The 25,601-nt window shown below is 35.8% G+C and overlaps 1 protein-coding gene across 4 annotated transcripts in view; it reads right to left on the bottom strand.

Annotated features, from left to right (window-relative positions):
* Positions 1-25,601, bottom strand: part of MKLN1 (muskelin 1) — a 378,358-nt gene that overhangs the window by 76,735 nt on the left and 276,022 nt on the right. For all 4 annotated transcript variants that reach the window (XM_003983064.6, XM_006929380.4, XM_003983063.6 and 1 more), the window contains 2 exons: positions 9,254-9,331; positions 7,221-7,286 (listed from right to left, as the gene is read on the bottom strand). In XM_003983064.6, the coding sequence (XP_003983113.1) occupies positions 7,221-7,286; positions 9,254-9,331 (144 nt within the window). The remainder of the gene's footprint in view (positions 1-7,220; positions 7,287-9,253; positions 9,332-25,601) is intronic.

The raw sequence follows: 25,601 nt of genomic DNA, 5'->3' as shown, positions 1-25,601 counted from the left end.
CAAGCAGAGTAAAAAGTATAACAAAGGTACAGAGACAGAAAAACACATGAGAAGTATCTTAAAGCACATGGATTCTAAAGTCAGGCAGATCTCAGATAGAATTAAAGCTCTACCACTGTCGGTCTCCTTACATCCAAAACAGCACACAGCACCTAGTTTATAAAGCTACTGTGAGAGTTAAATTAAATAATGCATGCAAAGTGGTTAACACTGTGTGATGAATAAACGTACTGTTCGATTTAAAAGAACACAAAAGGTTAAAAAGACAGGTAGTGGCCAGATCGTGGAAGGGGTTAAATAACATAAAGGCTCTGAACTCAACTCCACAGACCATATAGTAGCTTCAGAAGATCCTAAGCAGACATGCAACTAGGCCAATTCTGAACGTGAAGCATGATAGGACTTGATCAAGAAGGAGAAGCCGGCAAAAGAGAGGGATTGGAAGTAAAATGACCAATAACGGCCTAAGTTCAAGATGTCAAACCAATTTCATTCTAAGAGACTGAATCAATGATCAATCAATCAATCAATCTGTTGTTACTGAGGCCACAAAAACTAAAATTCAACCACATTCTTAAGCACAAATGTTTTTGGCACCAGTACTAAATAAACCCTATAATTACTTACTACTAGCAGTACTCGTATACACATCTTATTTACACTAAAAATAAGATAGAAATGTTAACACATCAGTGTCTTAACACCATTCTGCACAAAGAGGCAGGCTTTTTATCTTATGAGCCCGACTGCAGTACCAATCCTCCTACTAATTCTTCTGGGTAAATCTGACTTTACTGTCTGAAAAATCCTCCACAAGATGGCACACTATTTTCGTAATTAGATCCATGCTTCCACTTTGAAACTGTATGGAATACACATACACTCACATAGCATGGGCCCAACCTTAAATAAAATTTATGTGCCAAAAAGGAGAAGGTAGGAGAAGAGTTAACAAGATAGTAAAGGAAGTTACTTTAATTCTTAGTTCAATTAATAATATAGACAATGAGAAAAACAAATGAAATTAAAAAAAAGTTTTAAGAAACACAAATTCATAGTCAAGATAAAAATGAAACCCTGTCAGGGCATTTAATTCAAGAGTTTAATCCTTCTGAAAACGCAGTTAGTAAGACCTTAAATTAACTTGAAAATTTTGAAGAGAGGAATACATGAGAAGGGGAAAGCTGTTTTACATATTCTTCAACCTTGTCTTCTTTAGCCTTGAACTCCCTTGAACTCTCATGACCCAACAAATTATCAACTGGATTTATCTGCCTCCCTTTTTAAATAGAACCATATTCTTACTATAGCTATAATTACAAAACTATCTTGAGACTGATCCTTTGGTTAAATTCAACATACACTTTCCCTGCTAAAAGGCTGTATTTTCAGTATATATATTTGAATATATTTTGTATCCTTAATTAAGGCTGGATTTCCAGGGTGTCTGGGTGGCTCAGTCAGTTGAGCATCCAACTTCAGCTTAGGTCATGATCTCATGGTCCAGTCCATGGGTTCGAGCCCCGTATCAGGCTCTGTGCTAACAGCTCAAAGCCTGGAGCCTGCTTCAGATTCTGTGTCTCCCTCTCTCTCTCTCTCTGCCCCTCCCCTGTTCATACTCTGGCTCTGGCTCTCTGTCTCTCTCTGTCTCTCTCTCTCAAAAATAAATAAACATTAAAAAAAAAATTTTTTTAAAGGCTGGATTTCCAGAATTCTTTTCTGGTAACTGTATAAACGAAAAAACACTCATGACATAGCTAAAGAAATATAGCCAAATGAATGTATTTGTAATTCACAACTAAAACTCATATTCACCTATTTCCTTCAAAAGTTTCTTTAAGGAATTTAAGGAAAATCTATATATGGCATTGTGGAAAGAAAGAAAAGAAAAAAGAAAAAAGGAAGGGTGGAGGGAGGAAGAGAGAAAGAAAGACAAAGAGGGAGGGAGGGAGAGAGGGAAGGAAGAACAAACGAACTTTCATATAATTAGTACAGAATAGTCAAAGGTTCAGATTTCCACAAAAGGGCTCTACCAAGTGACAAGCAACACCCCTTTAATTTCTTTTGTAGATATCAAATACCAGGACTTTGCCTGAGTCTTACTACCTATTCCTGAGAGAGGAAAAAAGGCTGCACGGCACTGCAGGTTCTCAAAATTCAATGAGAGTTCCACAGCAAAGAACTGCCTGGTACAATGGATATTTAAATTTTCATCTGACTTCTTCAGAAGTCTTTCAGACTTCTACACTGAAACAGAACAGACATGCCATTTCTCTCTTTAAATTTGCGTTATTTTACCCAGAGCTGAAACATAATTCAGAGTTGAAGAACTGAAGTAGAGAGGTACCAGGTATAGGGATTATAGTCAATAAAACTGACATCCACATTCAAAATAGGACAAATAGGGCAGTAGGACAAAATACCATATTTCTTCTCTACCACAGTAGAAATGATAGAATTCGCTTAGGAAGGTAGAAAGCTCTGAAATTAAATAGTAAAATGTATGCCATCAAGTACTTTTCTAAATAATTACTCCATCCTTAGAGCTGTAGCAAAATGAAAAAAAAAAAACAAAACTATCAAGTGGAAAAAAAAAGAAAATTTAGGCACCATTATATTTTTAATATTTAAGAAAATGAGACACATGAAACACTGGGAAGCAATAATTGCTTTGAAATACAAGCCACTTTAAGGAAGTTGAAATGAACTTTATGAAGTTTTACTGTAGTGAAGGTGTTCTTAACTTTTTGAGTTAAGGTTCTTTTGATAATCTGGGGGCACCTGGGTGGCTCAGTTGGTCAAGCATCTGGTTCTTGATTTTGGCTCAGGTCATGATGCCGTGGTTCGTGAGATCAAGCCCCACGTCAGTCTCTCTACTGACAGAGAGGAAGGAGCCTGCTTGGAATTTCCTCTCCCTCTCTTTCTCTGAAAATAAATATATAAATTTAAAAAAAAAAAAAAAAGAGGCTTTTGATGATCTGAATTCATGGATTCTCTCAGAAAAGTGTACATACAAACAAAATTTTGTATATATCTTCACCAGGTAAAGAGCTCTTGCCCTGGAGATCTTTAAAATGCATACTTAAAACAGTGACTGGGTGTCTCTAAACTACATTTTACTACTTTGGCATCAACTTTATAAACGTAAACTTCTAGGTTCTTTAAACTATTTGGGGAAAGTCATTCTTTACTACTAAACCTACTTAATCCTTATGAGCAAAATTCTTAAATTTTCTAAAAATCTTAGAAGTGTATTTATGATTTCCCTTCCTTTCTAAAACATCCATGACAATGTATATAAAAGATGAAACAAATTATACTGAAATAACATTGGTTAGTTAGAACGTGGGATTATGGGTAAGTTATTTTTTTTTCCTTAAGACTGCCTTTCAAGTTATTTTAAATTATTTTTCAAAAGGTTTTAGTTGTTTTAAAATATTTCCACTGTAAGATTCTGTCAAAAACACAAACAAAAAGAAAGGTCTCTAGACTTGCATAGAATTCTCTCGTCAGAACCAATCAGTATATATTGTATATTACTATGTTGCACACAAAAATACATACTGTATAAATAATATATACATTATATATATTATTTAATTCTCCCAACAATTTATTATTCCTATTTTTATCATCATTACAACTCATTCACGTTCAAAGAAAAAGTCAGGATTCAAACCCAGGTATGTCTAACACATTACACCCCTTTCTCACAAACTCAAACCTCAGCCTATACTTGGTTGCTATGTCAATAAGACTGGACTAGAAAAAGTCCTTTCAAAGATTTGCAATAAATATAATCTCTTTGAGGATGATTAAGGTCAACCTCATGGTAGCAGTTATAAGAGGGCTCTGGTACATATATTATGCAATAAAAAAGTATATGAAAACACTTTGGTAAATCATGCTATTAATAGTTTTATAACAGAAATAGAAAGATTTCTAAAGAACAAACCCAAAAACATCACAGATTCTGGTTTGTACCCAAATTAAATTCAGAAAGCACCAAATGTTGCCCTAAAGAATGCGAAGCTCATAACATTTAATTTTTCTACGTTGATCCTAAACTAATGATAACTACAGCTTTAAGGAAGCATAGTCTATGTTCAAGAGTAAGCAGAATCACCAGAAAAGTTAAATATATTAGAATATAACAACATAAATTCACCTCAGAAAAATATTAGTCTGTTATAATAAATGACATTATAACACAATCTACTCATCAAGGATTACAGCAATGTCAGGGTATAGTTTCCAAGTAAATATTTTTCTTTCTACTTGAAGGAAAATGGATTTTAAAATTTTGATTCAATTCAATGAATATTTAGTGTACAATTCCTCCAGACCAGGCTTTGTGGCCATAAAATTAACCAAGGCAAGAGGTCTGCCATTCCCCTCTCAGTAAGACCACTAAGACTGGGGGACAGAGATGGGGAAACTGCATAGAGAGGCAGGGGATACACACCACACATTCAAGCAGCTCTAAAACGATACGGAAATCGTAGTAAAAATAATAGTATGAAAAATGTGCTGTGTAAATACACAGAGGGAAATGATTATTCTGCCCAGACCTGTCTACTGAACCTCAAACTAATATATCTAACTACGTATTTGACAGACCTACTTGGATGTCTAACTGGCATCTCAAACTTAACCTGCCTAAACCTGAGTTGCTGAACAATCTACCATATTTGATCCTCTTGTTTTACTCAACTAGGGAATGGCTACACTATTTTTCCAATTGCTCAAGTCACAACCTTCAGTCATCCTTCACTGCTTTCTCTCACACCTCACATCCAATCCATCAGCAAATAATGTCAACTGACACCTTCAAATACATCCAAAATTCCACCAATTCTCAACATTACTGTTACCACTTTGGCGTAAGCCAATGCTATCATCATTCTCCAGTAAGCCAACTGCTTCCTAAAAGGTCTCTCTGCTTCTGCCCTTAATCCAATTTGTCTTGTTAAAATGTAAAGTCAGTTCATCACACTTTTTTTTTTTAACGTTTATTTTTATTTTTGGTAAGAGAGAGGGAGAACAAGCATGCGTGAAGTGGGGAGGGGCAGAGAAAAAGGTAGACAGAGGATCTGAAGCAGGATCTGCCCTGACAGCAGAGAGCCTGATGAGGGGCTCGAACTCACGAACTGTGACATCGTGACCTGAGCCAAAGTTGGACGTTCAGCAGACTGAGCCACCCAGGTGCCCCATTTCATCCCACTTCTTCAAGTCCAACAATGCCTTCCCATCTCACTGTGAATAAAGGTAAAGTGCTAACAAAGGCCTAAAAGACTGAACACAATCTGGCCCCTCATTACCTCTTTGACTTTATCACCTACTACTCTCTTCTTCATACACCCCAGATTTAGCAACAAATAATCTGGGAAAAATACAAGGAGAGGGGAGGGGTGGGCAACGGTTTACTTTGTAACACTATTATTTCAAATATGAATACCACTTAAGAATAAGTAATGAATTTTATTTGAAATTGTGACTACTTAGTTCAACACTATTTACCATAGAATGTCAAAAATTAATATAAGTATTAACCTTTAAAAAATATGGTAATGCAGGGTGCCTGAGTGGCTCAGTCAGTTAAACGTGCAACTTTGGCTCAGGTCATGATCTCATGGTTCGTGGGTTCCAGCCCCACATTGGGCTCTGTGCTGAGAGCTCACAGCCTGGAGCCTCTTCAGATTCTGTGTCTTCCTCTCTCTCTGCCCTTCCCCCACTCACGCTCTCTTTCAAAAATAAATAAACATTAAAAAAAATATACATATGTGTGTGTGTATATGTATATACGTATATGTGTGTGTGTATATGTATATATACGTATACATACGTATACATATGTATACATATACACACACACATATACGTATATATATATATGGTAATGGATCTTTGCAGTAAACTCCACAAAGACAGACAAAAATACTAAAAATCGTTTCAAGAGTATCCTGGGCCCCCATAAAGCCCATTCATAAATAGGACAGAGAATGGTGGCAGAAAAGAATATACGTGTAAAAGTTACATCTGGTTCATTAAGAAATAAGCATATGTATATTTATTGGATGCTCAGGTAGAAAAACAGATACTTAAGATTCCACAGCTGAGTCAAACTTGTACCTGTAGGAGGGAAGAAATTTGGGGAGAGAGACTAGGATTAGGAAAGCAAGTTCCTAAGCCTTGAAATGAACCTTTTCCAGAGACCCCAATAATACTCCTAAACCAGCTCACAGGTTACTATACAAATCTAGCAGTTAATTTTAAGAGAAATATTATCATTGCTCTTTTGTTACTTATAAAACATTTGTGAAAATATATTAATGCCTAGAAGATTATTACCTATGCTGTGATAACTTTTGTACTTAATTGTTTTATGATGTGAATCAACAAATTATTCCTGAAGCACTATGAATCAGCTTAATACAATAACAGAACTGCAGAAGTAAAACTAATTTATTACGTGGATCGATATTGGCACTCCCTGAAGTAAAGTTTTCTAAAACCAAACAATAAAGTAAAATTACACTGACTTCTTGGTATTATTTGCTTTTCCAGATGGTAATTTGAAATCTACTATAATTTTAGCATTAACCTCTAAATACAATGGTACCTAAGCTGTCCTAGGCTGTAGAAACCTAGGGAAAATTTTCAGTACCAAGGTACAGAATAAAATTTGAAAGGCAGCAAAGAAGAATAACTAAAACAAATTATTTATAGGCTTGTGAACAATGTTAAGCAATTAGTGGGTCTACCAACACTTAAGCTACTTAACTTGATATTCTTTCTCTCAAAAAAGATCTTAATTCTCTTTTATTGCAATAATGCCCATATTATGGCATGAAAATATGAATGCACTGAAAAGCCAGAAGAAATACTCCAACAGTTTGCTATGAAAATCAAAAACATATACAATCACACACACACACACACACATACACACACACACACACACACACACAGAGCTACAAAGGGCTACACGTTTCTTTTAGTTTATCTAATGTTCTCTGTGCAGCAGCCTCTCCTCTCTCATATATCGCTACCTTGTCTATATTAAAGCTATGGCTAATGTCTATTTTCTTTGCAACCTGGTTATGGTCGATAACATTTAACCTCTGCAACGGATGGGAAAAAGTACATTCGTGCTTACCTGATACTTTTAAATGTGTAATTTTTAAACGAATTTGCTTTCCATTGCAAGTATTCCTCACCTGTTTGAACATCAATAACCATCTGATGGCCCCCTCTCATTCCTGGTCGGTTATCTTCTCCATCACCTGAAGAAGAAACAATATTTTATCTTAAAAGAATAACACAGAATAACTGTAAATCTAGACTAACTTCGTAAGTCTGTAACGAGTAGTGTAAATAATACATTTACTCATTCAATATTAAGAACCAGTAAAAAGACTCAAAAGAAGAGTGTAACTGTGTTTACAGTAATTACCTTGCTCCTTTTCCTGCTTTCTTTCAGGCTATTAATGCAACAGGAAACTATTTTCAATGTATTTATGACCAGTGCCATAAATCAGCAAGAACAGAGGATATTCCACAAAAGCATAAGACAATAAACTCTAAAGTACTGGAGTGACACAGTAAAGGTGGAAAGCAGTTACAGACTGAGATCTCAGGTCTCTGTACCAGGCATACCTAACTTAGTATAATGAATTTCAAAGTTCATACAGCTAGCTACTGAAAACCAAGATGTTATCAAGTTTCATATTAATTTATATTACCGCGTAGTTTACCAAATATTTTGAGTACTGACTGAGAAGTGTTAAGATTTACTTCCTTTTGATTCCTATTTCCATCACAGAGCTTAATGGGAAGTTTGAAATATAATCAAGGAAACTTTAAAACTTCTGTAGAACTACTGTTCAACTTGTATCAAATCTTACTTTATACCAAATCTTGTATTAATGAAGATATAACTTCATTTCAGTGGTTCAGTAGGGTTGTAGGATTCTAATGTCTTACTTAATGTAAACCAAAAAACCTAAGATTTTCTTTATACCTCTCCTAATAATTGAAATACATTACTTTGGTTAATAATTTTCCCTGTATCAGCTTTCTCCTATGTAAAACAGGGACCATCCAAGATTTTACTAATTTCACAGGGGTACCATGAAAAAGACTGAAATGTCAGTTCTCATATGCAGAAAGAAAATGAGATGCGAAACAGAAACATTCCATTACTACTATGTTCAAGGACCATTCCTTCAGAAGTTCTCTGTAAACCTTCTCCTTTCCAATAGTTAAGATTTTGCAGCTCATTCTATTGAAGTTTGATCTTTTCTTCCTTCTTCCTCCCCAATCAGGATTGCCATTTTCAAGAATAGACTAAAACACTAACATTTGCATTTTATATATTTAATCCATTAGTTTTCCAATACACAACTAAAATCTGTCTGCTACGTGTTTCTCTGATGAAAATTACCTCAAAAATGACAGATAAAGGAGAAACGACGTCTGAATAATAGAAATTATGGAGGTTCATAAGCAATTTTTCCCAGTATATTAATGTTTAACACCATCAGGGGAGAGCTTTCTCACAATTAAAGAGAAGGGTTTAGCAATTTATGAAGTCTGTAGGAAAAAGTTAAATATCCATAGAACTGTCTTTCCTTAATGCAAGTAACTGCACTAACCAATTGCTACACTTTCCACTATGTTAACCATCTGGCAAAGCAGGGAGTCAAGAACAAGAAGTACCCTCTAGGGTCAACAGCTCAAAGACGGAAGCAAGAGTCCAAGGGTTTAAGGCTCCAAAGTCACTGTGATGCTCAATATAAGTGCCTGTGAAGAGTTAACCGTACTAGTTTTTATTTTTATTAGGGTTGCTACACTAGTTTTCATTAACATACGCTTAAAATGTTCCATGGATTTAGACTGGTAGGCCCCATTCCTACTTTTCTCATAAGCCCTGTTAGCTTCAGCGAGCAATTCTGCAGAATCGAAGGTTTATCAGGAACATGTCTAGCATTACAATACATATGCCCATAATTTTACAGTACCTCTATAAAGGCAGTTTATGAGGGTATTCTGTGTGAAAACCGCTCAGCCTTCTGTTTTGGTGGTGAAACAAAAAGATTCAAGAGAAAAATATAATAAACTAACTCATCTAGTTAAGGTACCTAGGTCTTGTTTTAAACACCTGCTTTTCCTTAGCAAAGCATTGGATAACTTGAGAAGAGTGAAGCTGAGACATGACAGCAAGACTCACAATCTAGAAAACAGGGCTTACCCTTGGTGCTTTTGGGAATGATTTGACTCCATCGTGGCTTATATTCTTGTTGACTGATATACTGATTGAATAAACCATCTGCAAATATCAAAGAACGAGAGAGAATTTTACATTAACCAGCTTACGCTTTTTATTGTAGTGAAAAAAAAAAACCCTTCATTAAGGGAAATTACGAATACACTAAGAATAGCACACTTCCATAAAATGTGTCACTTCAGTTCTCACGTTATCTCAAATATAAATAGTACACTACTAGTTGACACAACCATGTAAACAAACTCTTTTAGTGGCAGCTCATACTCAATTTACTGCTTTCCCTGTTTTGGTCGCTACTAAGAAAAGACTACAGAAGAAACTTTGCACCGCAACAACTCTGGTCCAGGCCCTTATAGCTTCAGGAAAAACAAAGTGAAAATTCATATTTAAAGTGAAAATTCCATTTTTACATCATTTTCTTTGAGTACAAAACTACAGAGATAAAAGTACCAGGTTACATATTTACCAAATACTTATGAAATGTTAAAATTCATTGTCTTAGTTAAGACAGACTAAATATGATTTAATTCTAAAATCAACTTTATAGGGGCACCTGGGTGGCTCAGTCAGTTAAGTGCCCGACTTCAGCTCAGGTCATGATCTTGCAATTCGTGGGTTCGAGCCCCGTGTCGGGCTCTGTGCTGACAGCTCAGAGCCTGGAGCCTGCTTTGGATCTGTGTCTCCCCCTCTCTCTGCCCTCCCCCCCATCACTCTGTCTCTCTCTGTCTCTCTCTCTCTAAAAAATAAACAAACATTAAAAAAAATTAAAACACCTTATGAACGAGGCATTATCATCTCCATTTTTACACATAGGGAGATGTGTGTTTACAGAAATGAAGGAACCTCACTAAAATCATGCAGCATTTAGTGGTGGACAGATATTTATGTTTCACAGTTTTACTTCTGAATTTATTATTTCATCGATAAGTTCTTAATCTACTTCTTAAGAGTTGTTACACTAGTTGCCATAGTGATTATGAAGACTGAACTACCCACATATATATCCATTTCATCCCAAATAATTATCAAAACCTAATCCCATGCCCATCAACAAAGATTAGTTTAGGAATGGTGTGGAACTCAATTCTGGCTAATGTGTCCAATGTTCCCTTTGCTTCTAAACAGACATACTGAAAAGAAAAATCTACTTCTATTCCTCTGGAAACTTTCCTATCTGTACGCAATATACATAACTGCTACAGCCAATCTGTAGAGGCAGGAGAATGAAGTCAATTCTCTAATGATGACAATGCAGAGAGAGAAAAAGAAACTGCATCACTGAACTGACTAACAATGAACTCTACCTCTGGACTTCTTATTATGTCATATAATAACATTTTCTTACCTTTTTAAAAATGTTTGTTTACTTATTTTTGAGAGAGAGAGAGAGAGAGAGAGAGCACGAGCAAGAGCGAGAGTGTGCACAAGCTGGGGAGGGGCAGAGAGAGAGAAAAAAAACAGAAAATCCCAAGCAGGCTCTGCACTGTCAGCCCAGAGCCCAATATGGGGCTTGAACCCAGAGACCGTAAGATTATGACCTGAGCTGAAATCAAGAGTTGCTTAACTGACTGAGCCATCCAGGCATCCCTACATTTTCTTCAACAAGAGTTTTCTTTTACATGAATCCAAATAGATTCTAAAGACAACTTTATTGTAAATTCTATCATTTGACTCTGAAAAAAAGGTTTTCCCTTTTACTTTATTTAGTCCCTGAACGTAAATTTGTAAGTAAAACTGTCTGTTCTCCATGACTGTGTAATACACAGAAATCTCCCTAATTTCTTTTCTGGGTAATTATGAAGATCAATTATAACCATATCCTTTAGCTTTCAAGTCTTTTCAGATGACTTTAACTGAAAGCTTCCATCTTGGGATATACACTCCTCTAGCTGTTCTTTTTCTTTGCCTTTAGGTCTTCAACAAAATTCTCGCAAAAAGAAAGTTTTAATATTCATCTTCCCTTTTTTAAAATAGCACTCACACATTAACATTTATATTTTAATTGTCAAAGGGGAACAAGGGGTGCCTGAGTAGCTCAGTCGGTTAAGTTTCTGACTCTTGATCTCAGCTTAGGTCTTGATCTCAAAGTCGTGAGTTCAAGTCCCACAATAGGCTTAGAAAAAAAAAAAAAGTATGAGGAACAAGTTGATTCATGACTTATTTTAGTGAGTGTTTCTATCATAATCCACCCCCTGCATGCTTTTCTTTTCTTTTTTAAGTTTTTTTTAATGTTCATATATTTCTGAGAGACAGAGAGAGAAGGAGACAGAGTGTGAGCAGGGGAGGAGCAGAGAGACAGGGAGACACAGAATTGCAAGCAGGCTCCAGGCTCTGGGCCGTCAATACAGAGCCCAATGTGGGGCTGGAACCCACCAACTGTAAGATCATGACCTGAGCTGAAGTCGATGTTAAACGGACTGAGCCATCCAGGTGTCCCTCCCCTGTGGGCTTTCCTGATAATTCTTGCCCATCCAGCCTACTCTGACCAATACTCTTCTCCCATTACAAGACTGGAAATCTTTTTGCAGATAAAATGTTGTGGGGCTCTGTTAGTAACGGTAAGTTGTGAGACACATAAAAGTTACATAATCCTTTTTCCAAAACCTGAAACAGAAGATAAAATTATTTGATAAAGATTTAAAAATATACATTAATTTTAAAATATATATTAATTCTACATAATGGCTAACTGAAGAGAAATGAAAAAAGTAAAAGATGGGAATATACAGAGATGAGTAGAAAACTAAGAAAGACAAACTGCAGACATGAAAAACACAAAGCAAAAATAGAGAAAATTAGAGAAGTCATAAATTTCACACTTTTAACAGTAACCAACTGCCATATTACCTACATCTCTCATACTAATTATAATTAGTTATACAACTTTGATAAGTAAGTTCCTTATCTCTAAAACTGGTGTTTAAGAGTTAGACAGGGCCAGTGGGGCACATGGGTGGCTCAGTCGATTAAGTGTCTTACTTCGGCTCAGGTCATGATCTCGCGGTTCACGGGTTCGAACCTCCCATCAAGCTCTGTGCTGACAGCTCAGAGTCTGGAGCTGACTTTGGATTCTGTGTCTCCCTTTCTCTCTGTTCCTCCCCTGTTCATGCTGTCATGCTGTCATACTGTCTGTCGGTCTGTCTCTCTCTCAAAAAGCTGGATAGAGCCAGTGGTTCCTTCCAAATTCTGGCACACTAAGATTACACCACAGTTACAACCAATATATTTACTGAACTACATGTGTCAGGTGATTCCACCTTATGTTCGTCTTAGAAAAGTCTCCATCTCCTCTTTCTCCTTAAGCCTTGCAGCACTATATTCTGAAAGAGAACTCAAATCCACTGGGGAAAATTCTTCTGAGAGCTGCTAAGGCAGTGATCACATCAACAGTTCCAATCCAATGGATGACCCCATCCCTGATCTTTAAAGTCCTTCTGCACATTGCAAGTCAAATTAAGCTCTCTAATTGTTTCTTCAGCCAATCCTTTCACCCCAACTCTTACTAACCTAAAAAGCACACAAATACTCATCAAGATCTTCATGTTGGTTTTTTTTTCCTATCAAATACAACTGACCTAAGAAAATACTGTCAGTAATTTTCAAAGTAAAAAGAACAAACCCCCCAACATTATATAATTTTTGCAAAATAATTTGTAAATATACACAGACACACAGATGGAAAAAAAATACAACAGTGCCATACATTGAAAAGGTGTGATTTTCTTTGGTTTCCAGGTTTAGGATGATTTTTTATTTGGGTATTTTTATTTGTACTTTACTGTTTCCTCAATTGTTTTGCATCCAGTACTACAATTACCAGAAGAAAAGCCACAAAGCAACTAAATATATGGAATTATTTCTAAACCTCAGAAGAACTTTGTAACATATTGATATTATAACATAATGTAACAAAAACCATTTTCATAGCCTTTGTTACTCCTGAAATGTCTATTCTTCACAACTCACTAGACACATCCACATTTCATCAGTGCTTTTATACACTGATGTTAGCTTGTTTTTAACAAGGACAAAGAGCCAAATACACCCAAAGTATTTACAATCAGGCCTGCAGAGGATATTACTTGCAAAATTTAAAATATTAAGTACTCCATGGGTTGTCTGGGTGGCTCCATCAATTAAGAGTCTGACTCTTGGTTCAGGTCATGATCTCATGATTCTTGAGTTTGAGTCCCGCTTCGGGCTGCATGCTGAGACTGCGGAGCCTGTTTGGGATTCTCTCTTTCCCTCTCTGCCCTTTCCCCACTCATGCACACTCTCTCTGTCTGAAAATAAATAATAAACTTAAACAAAATTAATCTTCTCATGAATAATGACAGTTAACAGCATAGCATCAGATATACTCAGTATATAATAAACGTTTAGAGGGGCACCTGGGTGTCTCAGTTGGTTAAGTGTCCGACTTTGGCTCGGGTCACAATCTCACAGTTTGTGAGTTCGAGCCCCAAGTTGGGCTCTGTGCTGACAGCTGAGCCTGGAGCCTGCTTTGGATTCTGTGCCTCCTTCTCTCTCTCTCTGCGCCTCCCCTCCCCCCCACCCCATCTTAAAAATAAATAAACATTAAAAAAAAAATTGAAGAAAAAAATAAAAGCTTAGAATAGAAAAAAAGGCAGGGGACAGGCAGAGTTTCCTAGCCACATGGTTGACATTTTTTCTCTGAGTCATCTTAATGTTACTAAGTATCTTACATTAAAACAAAATGCTCATAAAACTCCTACTTTCAATAAAGCATTTTCTTAGCATATAATGGCACCCTAACAAGTCACAGCATTTTCCCCAGAGTAGTCAAGCAAACATTTGAAAAAAAAATTTGGGGAACTTTTAAATTTGTCTCCATCTCTCCCTAATGAATTCCTTTTGTGTTCACTATTCTAAAAGACAACAATTCTCTTTGATGTCTCCTACTCTTCTGTGGAGACTATTATGAAACCTAAAGAAAATTATTCAGATATAACATTATCAAATCTAGAAATAGCTTTTCAAAAAAGATCTTACCAAAGAAAAAGAACTGACTTTTGCTGAGTACCAACTGTGAGCAAGACACCACAAAGGTTAAACTAATTTACTCCTTAAAATAAACCTATGGAATGATGATTATTAATTATTGCAAAGATTAAAAAGTCAAAGTTCAGAAAAGTTAAATAACATGCCCAAGGACTCTAAAAAAAAAAAATATATATATATCTTTATATATATATATACACACACACACACCCCTATATATATACCTCTCTCTATATATACCTATATATATACCTTTATATATGTGTGTGTGTATATATATATATATATATACACACACACAACTCTATATATACATACACCTTTATATATATACACCTTTATATGTACATACACCTTTATATATATATATATATATATATATATATATATATATATATATATATAACAGACTAACAGACATAGGACGGATCAGTTTGTTTTTAATTACATCTAAGATAAAACACTGTAACAGACATGGCAAAATTTACCTATTCAATAATACATGGAAAAAAAAGCAAGACTTTGGAAAATAAAACTTGCCATACCAAATCATTCTACTACATATTAAACAAATCCAATATTAAAAGAATAAAACTAAAAGAGTTGAAAAAATTATTTTTGATTTAAAGGAAACAATGTAATCTCCCTATAAAAACCTATGGGCTGCTGTGGCTAAAGTTTACTTGTTATGTTTCATTTCTTCCCTGGAATGCTGGTTTGTCCCTACTCTGGATTACTTACTTACCCAAAGCATTCCTGTCAGTTGGAAATGGTTCCTTATAAGCAATGGCTTGTTTGAGAATCTAGCTATTGTACCAAAAAACAAAACACTTCTTCTTTTGGAGAAATCATGGCTTAACATAAGACAAAGGTAGAAATCTATGAATTCCAGCCCTCTCATATTCCTTTCTACACTCCACCTACCCAACTCTACTATTAGTTTACTGACCTTCTTACATGTTACAGTATTAAATCATCTAACCACTCCATATCAAAAATTCTATAACAATTTTTAAAAAGCTTGCATTGTACAGAGGAACATGATAAATGAAGGATGACTCTCGTTTAATCTATTCTAATATGCATTACTGCCGCTTGCCAAGTAATCTGGGTTACCAATAAATAGTCCAGATTGGATCTGGAGTATGTTACATGGAGTGGCTACTTTCAGCGGAATAACATGCTTTAAGAATCTTCTTTTATGTCTTCAAAAAGAAAAGTAATAATGGAAATGTTTATTAAGGCTTTGGTAAATATTAAAATTGCTTTAAATCCATAAGAGATATACTAAAGAAACTTTACTTTTTTAATAGAAAAAGTGAAATGTCTAGAAATCGAACAAGCTTGAAATCCCTTGAAACGATCAATAAAAATGCTGCAAAGACTAAAGCAGGGTAAAGATTTTTTCAAAATACATTGATTTCGGTACCTTAAATTAAAATTACCTTTACCTCTTTTAATTTAAAAGAATTCCCTTTTAAGATCTGAAAATAAATAAAAAATTGACACCTCTCCACCCTAAACAGTTTCAGCATGTTCCCTATATTTCTAATTCTTGAAAGATCTTGCCTTTTGTTTCAGTATTCCTACTTGTAGGTATTTTATATGACTCAGCAAAAACTTAGACTATTAAAACAAATTAAAAACTGAGGCATTTACACATTCTTGTGAACTATCTAAGTTTAAAAATTACTTCTATGTTTTAAGAGGAAGCCAGGCAGTTGCTAATATTTCTATTTCTGACAAACATCAAAAGCAGGAAATCAGAAGGGTCTGATAAAAAGTAAAACTACCCAAAAGAAATGAAAATATCACTTAGGAGAAAGCATGCTATTACCTAGTTGCTAACAATTTTCTAACTATTTAAATTCTCCAGGACCAATACCACCTCATTTTTTTCACCTATGATTAAGACTATAATAAACACATTTCATACAGTCCTAACTAGGCACAAGATGTTCTTGTCTCTAGTAGTGAATATCCTCTCAAAAAGTACATGATAAAAAAATGCAACTTAGGAAGTTTTTACCAAAAGAAAAAAAAAATTCAAACCTCATCAAACATTAAAAAAAGAGAGAGAGAGCATGGATTATAGTACTGTAGCCTAAACCCAAACTTCTATCAGACTGATTTCTCATCAAAACAGAGATGACAGGGGCGCCTGGGTGGCTCAGTTGGTTGAGCCTCCGACTTCGGCTCAGGTCATGATCTCACAGTCTGTGGGTTCGAGTCCCGCGTCGGGCTCTGTGCTGACACCTCAGAGCCTGGAGCCTGCTCCCGATCCTGTGTCTCCCTCCCTCTCTGCTCCTCCCCGACTCTCACTTTGTGTCACTCTGTCTCTCAAAAATAAATAAATGTAAAAAAATTAAAAAAAAAAAAAAGAGATGACATTCAAAAGAAATACAAAATCACTTATAGGCAGTAACTTGTAGAACATAAAGTCCTTTTTGATAATTCAAGAATAATAATGGCTGCATAAAGCAGATTTTTAAAAAAATATATGCTTTTCAGCAGTTTGTTAGAATTTTGCAAAGAGACATAATTATGGCAGTTTATACTACAATAATAATAACTACTGGGGAAACTGAAGCAGTAAACATTTACTAGGACAGGAAAGCATAGTAAAGTACGGATCCAAATCTTAGCTCTGCCACTTACCACCTGCACTATCTTAGGCAAACTGCTTTTTTTAGATGGGGATAACAACAACGCTTACCCTAGAAGGTAGGTATGATAACTACATAAATTAATTCATAAATAGGGTTTAAAAAGGTAAATGGCACACTGCAAAGCCTTCAAATACATGTTAGTTATGACAGTGACAATGATGTGATATTTGGAACTATACTTAGCAGAAAACTAACCAGCTTTGATGCACAAAATGAGAAATACGGCACAAAAGCAAATAGGAGTAGAGAAGGGGGAGCAATTGATGTGTGGGAATAATAAAAAAGCGATCTTGGAAGAGCTGGCCTTGAAGAATTAGTTGGAAGTGAATAGTGATGGAAAGGAGTAATCAGGGCAGGGAACAAACAGGCATGAATGAACAGGAATTACAGAAAGAAGCAACATTTTGGATAGCAATCAGGGGGAAAAAAAGAGAGATTTTATATGATGAGTACTGCTGAGAAGAAACAGTATCTGAAAGGAAAAGAAGTATCATAAGGGAAAATCTTGCTATCCTGGAACACAGCCATATCTCCTGACCCACAGGAACTTCCCTAAAATAGTTAGGAAAAACTCACCTCATTTAAAGATTAGTACTACTCAAGAATAATCAACTCAAGTTTCACACAAAGATATAAAAAGGAAAAGGAAGAAAGAAACTTTTTAAAGTGGCAAATGAATCTGATTCAACAGGAAGATGTAGATAAAAACAACCAAATACCTCTCTATGGATGTAAAAAAGTTAAGCAACAACCCTCTCTATAAAACATTAAGAGATGTAAACAGTTGAAAAAGACACAGTAAAACAATAAAAGGAAATAAAACATGAATTGTCAGAGTTGAAGGTAAAGAGGAAGAAAAAAAAATATCACATAAATGAAGGCCAAAGTGCAAGGAGAGAAAACCCCACTTATAGAAAGGAGATGAAGAATTTAGAGAAATTTGAAAACTTCAAAGTAAATGTGCATTTAAAAAGGATAAATGAGAAAATGAAAGAAATGAATGACAAAGGCAACATATATTTGACTAAAAGAAAACCAAAATACACAATAGTTAACAGGGCTGCCACACTGGCATTGCCCTTTTAACGTAACTACAAAAAATAGTCTAGGCACCTGGGTGGCTCAGTCGGTTGAGGGTCCGACTTCGGCTCAGGTCTGATTTCATGGTGTCTGAGTTCAAGCCCTGCACTGGGCTCTGTGCTGACAGCTCAGAGCCTGAAGCCTGCTTCAGATTCTGTGTCTCCCTCCGTCTCTCTGCCCCTCCCCCGCCCACGCTCACTCTCTCTCTCTCTCTCTCAAAAATAAACATTAAAAAAATTAAAAAGAATAAAATAAAATCATCTAAAACAAAAATAAAATATTTAAACAGCCATAAGGAAAAAGAGTACATTCCAAGGAGCAACAGTTGAGAATTACAGTACACTCTCGACGGGAAAAATGGAAGCTAGTTAACTGTGGACTGATATCCAAAACGTATTTGAAGAAAATAACCCTCAGGGTGCGTGGGTGTCTCAGTAGGTTTAGTGTCCAACTCTCTCTCAAAATAAATAAATAAATAAAAATTTAAAAATATTAAAATTATAAAAGAAAAAAAATACTGTCAACCTAGAATTCCATATTCAGCAAAAATATCCTTTAAGAAATAAAATTTTCAAGCAAAGAAAAACCGAGAGAGTTCACCTACATTAGAAGAAATTCCAAAGGATATGCTTAAGGCAGAAGAAACTGACCCTAGATATAAGATCAAAGATGCAAACATCAACAAAGAACAAAAAAATTAGTAAATATTTAGGAAAACTTAATGAACACTGGCTGAAAATTGAGTTTTATAGAGTCTTTTAATATGGTATCAAAATAATGGACAACAATAGCATATGAACTGGAAGGTGAATAGATGAGAGTTGAAAATCCACTAAGTTCTAGTACAGGAAAAGGGAAAAGGTACTGATGAATTCTGTTAAATATGTGTACTTGGTATAATTTCTAGACTAATCATATAGTCTAGATAAACAGAGTATGCTGCCTCCAAACAAACATAAGAAAAAAATGGGGCACTTGGGTGACTCGGTTGGGCATCCGACTCTTGATTTTGGCTCAGGTCATGGTTGCACAGTTCCTGGGTTGCAGTCCCATGTCAGGCTCTGCACTGTCAGCATGGAGCCTACTCGGAGTTCCCCTGCCCTCTCTCTGTGTCCCTACCCCACTTGTGTGTGTGCTCTCTCTCTCTCTCTCAAAGTAAATAAATAAACTTAAAAAAAAAGAAAAAGAAAAACAATGAAAAGATTAAAAGCAAAAGAAGAGACAACAACCAAAAAATGAAAGATACGGCAAAACATATACCGTAAAATGGTAAGATTAAACCTATATATTTACCAATAATTCAATCATACGAAGTAAATAAATGCTCAAATCAAAAGAAGGCAGATTTTTTTTTTTTAAATCAAACTAAATCCTTCTTTTAAAAAAAGAATACAGAGGGGCACCTGGGTGGCTCGTAGCATCTGACTTCAGCTCACATCGTGATCTCATGGTATGTGAGTTTGAGCTCTGCATCGGGCTCTGTGCTGACAGCTCAGAGCCTGGAGCCTGCTTCAGATTCTGTCTCCCTCTCTCTCCGCCCCTCCCCTGCTCATGAGTGCGCACGCTCCCTCTCTCTCTCAAATATAAATAAACATTAAAAATAAAAAATAAAAAATAACAAAAGGATATATAATGGTTGAAAATAAAGGGTAAAAATAGATGTTATGCAAACACCAAATGAAAAGCTCAATGTAAGACAATTTATACCTTTTCAAGCAAAAACACCACTAGAGATAAAAACACATTTCATAATGATAAAAGATTTAATTCAAAATTAAAGAATTTAACATGTATATATACCTAGAAACATGGCTTTCAAAATCTATAAAGCAAAATTTGACAGAACTATAAGAGACAGGCAATTCTAAAATCACACTGGAAAGTTTAATATTTTTCTTAGTAACTGAGAGAATCAGATAAAATCACTCTCAGTAAAGAAAATTTATGAAACATGGTTAGCAAACTGGACCAATTGGGCATATATAGAAAATTGCCTTAACAAAGAATTCATTTTCTGTCCAGGTACGTATGATATGTTTATTATAGAAATTAAACAGACTGGACCATAGAAAGTCTTATCAAATTTCAAAGAACTAGAATCCTATAAATATATACTGTATTTATAAATAAATTTATAAATTTATAAATAAATAAGTTTATAAATAAATCCTATAAATACAATACATGCATTCATGCCAGAAATCAGTTATAACAATAAAAAAAAATCATAACATATTTGGAAATTAAAAACAAAACTACATTTCTATCTAACTATGGCTCACAAAAGAGCCATATTATTTCATAATGAAATTACTGAACTGGACAAAAATGAAAATACTTCATAGCACAACTAAAAAAGAAGTAGAGGGGGATTTATGTCCTTAAATGCACACATGGGAAAATAACAAAGTCTGGAAATTAATATGCCAAGCATGCATCTCAGTAAGTTATAAAAAGACAGCAAATTAATGCCAAAGAGAGAAAGAAGACACATTAAACATAGAGCATAAGTCGAAGATATTAGAAATAATGGAAAGAATCAACAAACCAGAAATTGGTTTCCTCAAAAGACCAGTATATACTTGATAAGCTTCTGGTGACAGTAAGAGTGATGGGGGGAAAAAAAGAATTCATAAATGAGAAACAGAAAGAATGAAAAGAGACATTTCAAGAAGTCCTGAAAACATTAAACAAGGGGATATCATGTATATTTTCATGCCCACGTTTGAAATTTTAAGTGAAACTGACAAATTCTTAGAAAAAGATATCTTGTTAAACGCTCAACCAACCAAACAACCCTGAACAGTCCTACATTTAAAGAAGTTGAATTGATAGACAAAAGTATTTCCTCCAAGCAATTTTGAAGCACAGAGAGCATAATGACAAGTTCTACCAAGCACATGAGAAAGAATTCAAATCTTACACATACTCAGATTACAGGAAGAAAAGTTTAGCTCAACCTTTTCTGTGAGATCAGTGTAACAATCATGCTAAACCTGAAGAGAAAGGTAAAAATTACAAGGCCAATCTTACTAATGAAAATAGTTGGAAGAATTCTAACAAAACATTAGTGCATCTATGTCCAAAATAGGCCAAAAATTATATAAGGAAGATAGGCTTATCTGAGAAATGAGAAGTTAAATATATCTGAGGTTTAACATTAGAAAATCAATCACTGATTTCACATATTAATAGAATTTAGGAGGAAAAAATCGTATCACAAAAGATAGAGAAAAAGTGGTAAAATTCAATACCCATTAATAACATAAACTCTTAGCAATCTAGGAATCTAATACAGAAGCTCCAAAACCCCAGATCAAGTAAGATACTTTGCAATGAAATGCTGAAAACATTTCTTTTGAGATAGGGATATCCACTATCATTATGTCATCTCACCCTTGTACTAGATATCCTGACCAAAAGATTAAGCACAAGAGAACAAAATAAGGCATAAGGAGGGTTGGAAAGAAAAGTGTGCCATTATGCATACGTATTTTAAACTGAACAGGAGTGAAAACACAACAAAGCAGAATTTGTGATATACAGCTAGCAGTGTTTATGTCACTGTCTGGATCCCAAGACCCACCAGCTCGTACTTAACGAGCATTTGTCTTGTTTTTCCTTAAGCTCTTCTTTCTGGTTTAGCTCTTAACTCAGGCAAATGAAACCTGAAACCACTCATGAGGTGATGGCAAGGGCCCTGACAAGACCCCACAGGCTCAGACCACCCAGACCTTTTCAGCTAAACTCCCAACTCCCGCGCAGAAGGACCATGGGGTGACCTCTGGAATGACTCACAACCACCTTTACCTCATTATAATACTAAAACCTCTGCCCAAAGAGGAGACTCGGCTTCATTTACATGACATACAATCTGTGTGTAGGCATGTTTCCTTAAGGCACATGGTGACCTTATGCCCTTCTCTAGAAGAGATCACAAGGCTTCCCAATCTAAATATTCATCCTAACCCTAAACAAAAGGAACCCATTTATCCCCTCTTTGGGAGTCACAGTTTTGGAAGCCATCCCCTGTGATCTCCTTCTATGCTACAGTTTTCTTTGTGCAACAACTCAACCTGGGGCAGTATCTGACTCACCAGGGAGCAAACTACATTTAAAAGAAAATTCTTTAACACTAAATGCTTGTATTAGTAAAGAAGGATCTCAAATTAATGGCCTCGGGTTTCATTTGTAAGAAATTAGAAAAAGAAGAGCAAATTAAAACTACACTATGCAGAAGAAAAAGGAAATAATAAAGGTAGAAATCAATGAAACAGAACGGACACACACACACACACACACACACACACACACACACACACACACACACAGGGGTGAGAAGAGAGAGAGGTAACAAAGAAACCAAAAGCTGTTTTCTTAAAATGAAACTAATAGATGTCTAGCCAGACTGCTGAGACAAAAAAGACAAATACAAAAGACAAAAATTACCACTATAAAAAATAAGACATAAAGGTGCCATAAAGGCATAAACAACTTTATGCCAATAAATGCACTAATTTAGATGAAATGGGCATGCCCTTTAAAAGGCACAAACCACTGGGGCGCCTGGATGGCTCAGTCAGTTAAGCATCCAACTCTTGGTTTTAGCTCAGGTCATGATCTCCCGATTTGTGGGATGGAGTCCCGCGTCGTGCTCTGCACTGACAGCTCAGACCCTGCTTGGGATTCTCTCTCTCCCTCTCTCTCTACCCCTCCCCTCCTCATGAGCTCTCTCTCTCTCAAAATAAATAACTTTAAAAAAAGACACAAACTACCCATGCTCACTCAGGATACATAGAATATGAACAGGCCTATAGCCACTAACAATACTAGATCTGTAGTTAAAAACCCTGCCACAGGGGTGCCTGGGTGGCTCAGTCGGTTGAGCGTCCGACTTCAGCTTGGGTCATGATCTCACAGTCTGTGAGTTCGAGCCCCACGTCGGGCTCTGTGCTGACAGCTCAGAGCCCGGGGCCTGTTTCAGATTCTGTGTCTCCCTCTCTCTCTGACCCTCCCCCGTTCATGCTCTCTCTCTGTCTCAAAAATAAATAAATGTTAAAAAAAAATTAAAAAAAAAAAAAACACCCTGCCACAAAGGCTAGAAACTCCAACAAGCCTAGAGATCTCACTTAAAAAAAATGCTGACAGGGAAACAGGCCAGCCACATAATTAACCACCACTGCGTAAACCACGGGGTGAGAAGAAACAGATAAAAGAGGAGAAAGAAAAGGGAGAAGAGGAGGGAAAGTGGGAAGACGATAAAGATCTCCAGCTGAAACTTTTGGACCCTTTTATTAAACTTGATTTTACTAAACTTTACTAAACTTTATCACTCCCTTACCTCACAAAAGCAAACTGTAATTTCAAGAGGAAATAAGATAAACACTGCAAAGTGATGAGTTCCTGTTCCTAGGTGATTACTTTTGCCCATAATCACTGGACTCTACCTTTTCCCTGGACACTGTCAACAAAAAAGTAGCATTAATTGGTTCAGGAATCACCTGTCATGAAATTAAATGTAAATGCAGGATGTTTCTCTTTTTTTTTAATATGAAATTTATTGTCAAATTGGTTTCCATACAACACCCAGTGCTCATCCCAACAGGTGCCCTCAATACCTATCACCCTCCCTCCCCTCCCTCCCACCCCCCATCAACCCTCAGTTTGTTCTCAGTTTGTTCTCAGTTTTTAAGAGTCTCTTATGTTTTGCCTCCCTCCCTCTCTAACCTCTTTTTTCCCCCCTTCTCCTCCTCCATGGTCTTCTGTTAAATGCAGGGATGTTTCTAACAACTAGGAAGCCTATTAGACACTTTCTTAAAATACCATACTTGAAGAACATGCTAATATATACAAAAAATCATTTTTTGTTTCATCCATTATAAGATGCTTCATAGAAAATGCTTTTCATTCTCTCAACTTTCCTATTTAGCAAACAGGAACTTCTTGCCCTTCTCTATGTTTTTAGTGGAACACAAGCCAAAAAACTCTTCAGTGTTTACTTCCTTATTTGTCCAACAAATCATCATCAGTGAAGTCAGCAGCAACTGAACACCCCTGAAAGGAATGTTTATTAACTAAATACTGTTCCAAGCCAGTTTAGGAATACAAAAAACATGACTTAGCTCTAAGTCTCAAGAACAGAGTTATGACCAATGTTCCCTAAACTCGGGTCCTTCCTAGAGCCAATAAGTCTCTGTAGTATCAGAGTTTCACATAGTTTTAACAGTTTCTCTTATAGGAGTATATTTATAAAGACACAGTTTTTATTTAGTTTTTTAAATTTATTGTTTATTTTGAGAGTGAGTGAGCACATGAGCAGGGGAGGGGCAGAGAGAGGGTAGGGAGGAGAGAGAATCTCAAGCAGGTTCTGAGCTGTCAGTGAAGAGCCTGACTCAGGGCTCCATCTCAGGAACCATGATTATGACCTAAACCAAAACCAAGAGTTGGATGCTTAAGTGACTGGCCACTCAGGTGTCTCCTAAAGACACAGTTTTTAAATGTAACTGTTTCTAGCCTAGTCATAGCATAAAGTTGCCAGTTGCTTTTGTTGTCATTGTTATTTACCTTAATAAAATACTACATGCCTTAAAGATCTGAAACAAAAGTAACAAACCATGAAAGCACGTATGACTTCCTCATTCTCAGAAATGGCATACATAGGAGGGCCTGGGTGGCTCAGTTAGTTAACCTTCTGACTCTTGATTTAGACTCAGGTCATAATCTCACGTGTTTGTGAGATCAAGCCCAGATTGAGCTCAGCATCGGGCTCATGGAGCCTGCTTGGGATTCTTTCCCTCCCTCTGTCTCTGCCCCTCCCCTGCTCATGTGTGCACGTGCTTTAACGCATGCTCTTTCTCTCCCTCTCTGAAAATAAATAAAGATTAAAAAAAAATGGCATACGTACATTTATACTTTCACTGGTGGCATTTGAATGGTTTGGGAAGAGATTAATAATCATACATATTCTATTTGTTTATATTCCAATGTTTATTCTATTACCAATATGGGAAAAATTTTTTTCTTCCCAATCTGCTCCCTAGTTCCTTCCCCCCTTCTACCTCACCCCAAACAGTAATCATTTATTTGCAAGAATCATTACCAAATAAATATAAATAAGCCCTAACAATGTATAAAGCTAAGAGACAAGTTGGTTATTACAAAGCAATGAAGCCAAAAGCAATTCATTTTAAGTTAATTTAAAATTTATAAACTCAAAGTAGGCTGTACTGGTTCCATTTTCTTCAGTTGTAAAATATTCAACCTATCTGATAAATGAGCATCTAATAACAAATGGTAACAGCAATAAGATTAAACTATATGAAAGCACAGAACTGAGAAAGTCTATTTTTCTTTCTCCCTATTAAAAAAAATCACCAAATTTCATTCCACAAGTTTTATACTGAACACTGAGCTGTTTTTACTCACAGTGCTTCTGATACCAAATGTGTGGGTTTTTTTTTTCACACCAACCATTTCTCCAATTTTCTGACACCAAATGGGATGTATCCAACATTTCAATTCTGACACTATCTGCCTGAAGT

Source organism: Felis catus, chromosome A2, assembly GCF_018350175.1.
Source record: "Felis catus isolate Fca126 chromosome A2, F.catus_Fca126_mat1.0, whole genome shotgun sequence".
In the NCBI taxonomy this organism is placed as follows: domain Eukaryota; kingdom Metazoa; phylum Chordata; class Mammalia; order Carnivora; family Felidae; genus Felis; species Felis catus.
The sequence above is the reverse complement of the archived record's forward strand: the minus strand, read 5'-3'. Positions and strand labels throughout refer to the sequence as shown.